The sequence below is a fragment of the Lepidochelys olivacea genome, assembly GCF_965140295.1.
Source record: "Lepidochelys olivacea isolate rLepOli2 genome assembly, chromosome: 1".
Classification (NCBI taxonomy): Eukaryota; Metazoa; Chordata; order Testudines; family Cheloniidae; genus Lepidochelys; species Lepidochelys olivacea.
In genome coordinates this window covers 2,288,749-2,295,813 of record NC_140411.1, presented here as the reverse complement: position 1 = coordinate 2,295,813, position 7,065 = coordinate 2,288,749, and the positions used below count along the sequence as shown (strand labels likewise).

The following is a 7,065-nucleotide window of genomic DNA, read 5'->3' as shown; positions in this document are numbered from 1 at the left end:
CGTCATTCTCTCAAGGTGAATGTGAGGTTTTCAGAACTAGCTGTGGCCTGTGGGTTCCCCACTCCTGTGAGGTGTGAACTCCTGGACTCCACTTCCGCTCCCACTCAGAAACCTGCCAACGCATCACAGTCCCTGGGGTCGCTCTGGGGGAAGAGACTTAATGAAAGCAACAGCAACAGAATGTCCCTGTGGGTGGCGTGTCCCTCCCCCACAAAGCTGCCCTGGAACAAAGGGGGGCCCGTAGACAGGATAAAGACTGGATTAGTGTTTGGACTGGATTTGTTCTCTCCCTCTTGGCTCATTTCCTCCTAGTGTCGCACAGGTGGAATTGAAATCTAATGTTCCAGGCTGAGTCAGACTTTCCAGGACAGCCCCGGTGGAGGGCGCTTGGATTCCCACAGCTGAGCTCTCGGCCTGCTCCTCTGGCTCATTGGGGGTATTTCTCTGGTGTGGAGCACCTGGATTTTAAAGCAGCGTTATGAGACTGAACAAATTCTCCTGTCTGAGCTGAACGGGGGGCATTTCCTCCTGTATTCGAATTACTCACACTCTGCAGCTGGCCAGCACGGTTTGATCTTCCTCTGTCGCTAACGGCAATGAAGGGTGGTGGGAACTAGGTCCTTACTTGTGTGGATTATTGCATTTATTGTTTATGATCATTATTTGTATTGTGGAAGCCTCATGTGTATCATTTTTGTATTTGAAGTGATGAATATTGGCTATGTATTTGTATCTTAAGGTGTTTTATTCTGAGTAACATCAGTGAAGCATTTGGTCAGCTTTTTGAGAAAGGACTAGGCTGAGTAAGTGCCCAATCAAGAAACACTTAATTGACAATGGGCCTTGGGAGACTCCAATCTGCATCTGAGGAGAGTTCCTGGGAATGTTCAAGGTAGCATGTGAGCAATGGCTGCTCTGCCTGCAAACTGAGTTAGGCATGGAAATGTGAGTTGCCCTTGTGACTCCAAACTCCATCTTGCTGCTGTATTTTTCCCCAGTAGGAACACAGAGATGTCCTTGCACATGGCAGAGGATATAAAAGGCCCTGGAAACCCCTCCATCTGGTCTTCAAGCCTGCTTCTAACCTCTGGAGGGACTTTGCTACAAACTGAAGCTCTGAACAAAGGACGGAACAACCCATCCAAGCTGGGATGTTTGTACTCCAGAGACTTGATTGGTTTAAATCAGCAGTAATCCCATCAAGCCTGAAACAAGCCTGAAGTGAGATGCAATTATTTGCATTTGTTTCCATTTAACCTATTTTAACTCATCTATATTTCTTTCTTTTTATGAATAAACCTTTAGATATTAGATTCTAAAGGATTGGCAACAGCGTGATTTGTGGATGAAATCTGAGTTATATATTGACCTGGAGCAGAGGCTTGGTCCTTTGGGATTGGGATAACCTTTTTTTCTTTTACTGGGGTATTGGTTTTCATAACCATTCATCCCCATAAGGAGTGGTGCTGGTGGTGATACTGGGAAAGTGGAGTGTCTGAGGGAATTGTGTGTTTGACTTCTGGTTACCCCATAGTGAAGGACCCCCACCCTTGGGATGTGACTGCCCTGCTCTAAGCAATTTGTCCTGAATCGATACTCTCAGTAGTGTCCCAACAGAGGCCACGTTGTCACACCCTGTCCCAAGGAGCTTACTGAAGACACAGCTACTGGAAAGGGGGCAGGTGGGAAGATGGGGGAGTAACAGCACTAAGAATGGATGGTTATGTAGGCTGCTGGGTGGGTGTGAGACAGCAGAAATTCACAGCCCTGCCCTGGCTGTTAGAAGTGTGTTCTGGGCCTTTAAAAGCAGAGCACATGTTTGGGATGTCAGGGTTCCATCCACACTCTGAACTCTGGGGTACAGATGTGGGGACCCGCATAAAAGACCCCCTAAGCTTATATTCCACCAGCTTAGGTTAAAAACTTCCCCAAGGCACAAATCCCTTCCCTTGTCCTTGGATGGTATTGCTTCCACCACCAAGTGATTTAGACAAACGTTCAGGAAAAGGACCACTTGGAGTTCCTATTTCCTCAAAATCTCCCCCCAAGTCCCTTCACCCCCTTTCCTGGTGAGGCTTGAGAATAACATACCAACCAATTGCCTTTAATAAAAGTACAGACCAGACCCTTTTTCAGTAGGTGCTGGGTTACCTGCTTGGTCTCTCTCTTTCTCCCAAGAGGGAACAAAACAAAGAGCACAAAACAAAACCTCTTCCCTCTCCCCAGATTTCAAAGTATCTTATTTCCCCATTTGTCCTTCTGGTTAATTGAAGTGATTAACCACTTATGGGTAAAGGAGGGATTTTATGCTACTCTTAGCTGTATGTCATTACAGGGGGCGAGCGAGAACCAGCCACTGAGTGATGGCTGCACCAGATACACAGCTGGGAGCACGTAGCTCTCCGTTAGCTTTTGTTACATTGCTTTAGTTCTAATCACACCTCCCTTCTTCAAGTGCAGACTAAGCCTCCGTCGTATAAATTCCCAAGAGAACCCCTGGTACCAGGGAGGAGACCAGAGAAGAGGCCAAAGATAGCAGGGCTGTGGTGAAGGAAGGAAGGAGCCATCCTGGAGATGGAACAAGTGAAAGCCCCCAAGGAGTCAAAAGTCTTCAAGCTTTGCCTATTCTAGAACTTTTGCCTGTAAAAGTTGGACAATGGTGTGAAAAAACCACTCCCTTGACCAACAAAAGTTCCATGGACAAAAGCGCCAGTGTGGACAGCGTCATGTCAGCGGGAGACAGAGCTCCTGCTGCTCCTTGGGGGTGGTTTAATTATCCCAGCGGGAAAACACTTGCTCGGATGTGGGCTGAAACTGCATCCTAAAGAGGCTGTACCATTGCTGCAAACCCTTCAAAATGCTTTGCTCTGCCCACCAGCATTGCCTGTCTTGCTTGTTGGCAGCTTCAGGCAGCTGTTCCATCCTGGTGAAAGTGGTGTGGTCGTGCGGAAAGGAGAGCCAGAGCTCGGTGTCACCTGCATACGGCTGGCGTTTGAGTCCATGTTGTGTGACCAGTTCCCACCATGGCTGCATGGAGATTTGGAAAGGCCCCAGAGAGGGAACTGATCCTTCTGGGACTCCACCAGGGGTGGGTCTAATGCTGGAGGTGCAGTTTCCCATCACCACTAATTGGTTGTGTCCCTCCAAGGATTCAGACCATTTTAGTGCATCCCTCTAGACTCCTGCTGCCTCCTAGTTGAGACAGCAGTATCTCATTGTCAACAGTGTCAAATAATGTAAAGTCCAGGAGAATGAACATGGATATCTGACCTCTATCCATTGACAGGAAGAGATTGTCCATCGGTGCCTCTAAAACAGGCGAAGTGGATAGCAGTTGCTAGAAAGGAGAAATTATAAAATATTGAAAATGGATAAGGGAAGCAAAAGACACCAGAGACAAATCCATGGCTGGCAGGGCTTAGGAAATAAGGAGAATATATTTAAGTATATTAGAAACAAAGGAAATCCACCGAGTGGCATAGATTTTTACTAGATGGGGATGGTAACACTGTTCATAATGATGCAGAAAGGGCAAAAATGTTCAATAAACCTTTCTGTGCTGTATTTGGAAAGAAGCAGGATGATGCACTCAGATCACATGAACTACTTTTCAGTCCACTGGTAAGTATGGAGGATGGTAAATAGCACCTACTAGGGATCAATATTTTAAAATCAGCGTTCCCTGATATAACGCATCCAAGGAGTCCTAAAAGTGTTGTCTGAGGAGATCCCTGCACCGGTGAAATTCATTTCTAATAAATATTGGAACACCAGGGATATCCCAGAAGACTGATAGACTTCTAATGTGATAACAGTATTCAAAAAGGGATGACTTACATATCAAAAGCTGGTTAGCTTGACATCACTGGGCTAGGGGACGTTATGGGGGTGCACAAACACAGATGCACACGCACACACACCCATGTGTACACACACACAGCCACGTGCACACACAGACACGGACCCATCTGAACACACAGACATGGATCCACATTCAAGAACGCCTGTGCACACATGTATGTGGACACGTGCACAGACACAGATGGACCCACATAAGCACACACGCACATGCCCACACACAGACACACACATGCAGGTTCACACTCAGATGCGAGTGTGATGCACACGCACGCACACACACACATGCACACGGGTCCATGTGCACAAACACACACACGGATGCTCATGCGCACACACATTCCCAGCCTGCAAGGCCCCATCCAGGAGGCAGGGTCTGAGAACCCCTCAGCGATCAGGCCTGCTGGAGAGATGCGGGGGAGGCACCTCGCTGGAGCATCCCACCAGAATTAAAGCCTGAGCGAAGACTCTGAGCAGCAGCGTCAGCCCCCAGGTTGCCTTGTGCAGGCTCCTGGCGGAACCTGAGGCTCCTGCAGGGTCAGGCAGCGGATGAGCCGGGGTTTGAGAAAGTCAGCGGCGCCTAAGTTCGGTATTTACCCAGGTGCCTTTGTGGATCTAGCCCTGGCCACCTTTCTGGAAGATGCTTTAGTCAAACAGAAGTTAAGGTTGTTCAATGCCAGGGGGACTCGCTGGCGACACTTGGAGGAAACAGCCAAGTTCCCGGACGTCCACCTCTCACTTTTAAAAAACTCTTTTGTCCTGTCTTTGTACAAGCTGGGTCCCCGTGACAAAAGAGGTTTTCATCGGCTCTTCCTGTCTTCCAGTGGCTCTAGTGTCCCAGCTGCTTCCCTGCTCGAACCCGGGCAATGCCCCTTCCTTAGGTGGCACCATCGTGGGAGGAGAACAGCGTGTGATGCTGTATGATTGAATATGACCATTTTTGTCATTGTTGCTGCCACTGTTATACAGCTGCAATAAATCTTGTACCAAGTGTGTCCTGTCAGGTGTCAGAGGGGAAGTTATGATCTGCTGGGTTTGATTCTCCTGTTCGTGTGCATGTCTTCCCTTTGTGTCTGAAGTTATGGTTATTGGTGATGTTCTGGTACCAGAGGAGCAATGCCAGTTCATAGCCAGAGCAATGGTGCTGGGGGGGTCATGACTGCCAGTTCTTATTCTCAGCTCTGCCACCGAATTATTGTGTGGCCTTGGGCAAATCACTTTACCTCTTTGGGGCTCAGTCCATCCATGGCATGGGCATAATGCTGCCTAGCAGCCTAGCTAAAGAGCTTTTAGATGTAGTGATCATAAGCATCATGCAGAGTGTACGTTAGACTCAGTTTCCCTGTCCAGCTTCAGCCCCTGGGCAATGGGTGCCCTGTCGTTCCAGATAAGGTGCCGTGTATGTGTGTGAATAGCCGGCTAATGGCAGGTGTGCTGTTCATCTCCCTCCCTGTCAGCTACCGAACTCACCCCAGCCTCCGCCCAGCATCCCGCCTTCCCAGCTGACACAGGGGCTTATCCTTCTGCCTCTCTCAGCTATTGTCCTTATAGCTTCAAAGCTGATCTTTCCTTGCCCTGCCCCTGAGGCCTGGCTAAGGGCAAAGAGCTCCCAGCACATCCCCATTGCCGGGACCCTGCCAGCTACGGGCCCCCAGGAGGGAAAAAAAGGGAACTGAAATCAAAACAAGTAATCCACAGAATGGTCTCTTGCCTCGGAAATTTGTAGCTAAGTAATAGGGGCAAGGTCCTGGTGGAGTAGGGAGAGAATAGGGGGAGAAGGAGGTTGTGCTATGTGGGAAGAGGACGGGCAAGGGGCAGGGTGTCAGGGGTCTAGTTACCTGCAATAAGGGAGGTGGAAGCCCTAAGAGTTAATGTGTTCTACACAAACACATTCCCTAGTTTGTCACCCTGAAACTGCACAGTAAGGCCAGGAAAGGGTTTAATGTCTCTTTGAGTATCCAGTCAGTGATTCAGGGAAGAGGGCCCAGCACCTTGTCACCAGCCAGCTCTGCACGGAGCTCGGTCTGAGAGTCAGAGCACCAGGAGAAAATTTTAGGTCCCTTTATGAGTAAAGAGCCGGATCAGCCTGTCCCGGATCTGTTTGGTCCTCACCCCATAGATAATGGGGTTTAGCATGGGGGGCACCAGAAGGTAAATGCTGGCAGTGAGAACATGGAAATGCAGGGCCATATTCTTTCCAAAGCGGTACGTGAGGGCAGAGAAGAGACATGGGATGTAGAAGGCTAAGATGGCACAGAGATGGGAGCCGCAGGTCCCAGAAGTCTTGAGACGGGCATCCTTTGTGGGGAGACGAAAGATGGCCTTGAGGATCTGGGTATAGGACAGAGCAATAAAAATCATATCCAGACCAAATACACAGATTACCACAGAGAGGCTGTAGTAATTACTGACATGGATTTCAGTGCAGGCCAGTTTAACCACGGCCATGTGCTCGCAGTATGAGTGGGGTATGATGTTGGTTCTGCAATATGGCCACCGCCTTGCCACTAGAATAAAGGGGACCACGAGCATGCCGCCACGCAGTGCCACGCCCAGCCCGATCTTGGCCACCAGGGGGTTTGTCAAGATGGTGGAATGTCTCAGGGGATGGCAGATGGCCACATAACGATCAAAAGCCATGGCCACGAAGATCCCAGACTCCGTTACTACGAAGCAGTGAATGAAGTACATCTGGGTGAGGCAGGCACTGAAATCGATCTCTCTGGAATTGAACCAGAAGATCCTCAATATTTTGGGCATGGTGGACGTGGACAGGACCAGGTCGGTGACAGCCAGCATGCAGAGGAAATAGTACATGGGTTCATGGAGGCTCTGCTCCATCTTCACAATGAAGAGAATGCTGAAGTTCCCCAAGATGGCTATGACGTACATGGTGCAGAAGGGGATGGAGATCCAGACATGGGCCGCCTCCAGGCCAGGAATGCCCAGCAGGATGAAGGTGGAGGGGTTGGTGAAGTCGGTTGTGTTGGAATCTGACATGAAGTAGGGGAGAAATTTTCCAACTCTGAGGCAGAATGGTGTCTCCTGGATGTACCATATATTTCGCTCACTTAATTTATGCCCCCAGAATCCAGGATGATAGTCACAGTAGAAATGCCTGGAGGGAGAGACAATGTTAGCCCTGGGAGCTGTTTTCATGGTGAAGCAGATTTTTCGCTCTTCGCACACAGTAAAATGACATTGCCA

The 7,065-nt window shown here is 49.1% G+C and overlaps 1 protein-coding gene across 1 annotated transcript; it reads right to left on the bottom strand.

The window, feature by feature from the left end:
- Positions 1-5,910: 5,910 nt before the first annotated feature.
- LOC311514605 (olfactory receptor 52E2-like) lies at positions 5,911-6,858 on the bottom strand (the record flags this gene model as incomplete). The annotated part of the gene is made up of 1 exon (XM_084617170.1): positions 5,911-6,858. One exon carries the CDS (start codon positions 6,856-6,858, stop codon positions 5,911-5,913), a length of 948 nt encoding a protein of 315 aa, XP_084473296.1.
- Between the last annotated feature and the right edge of the window lie 207 nt (positions 6,859-7,065).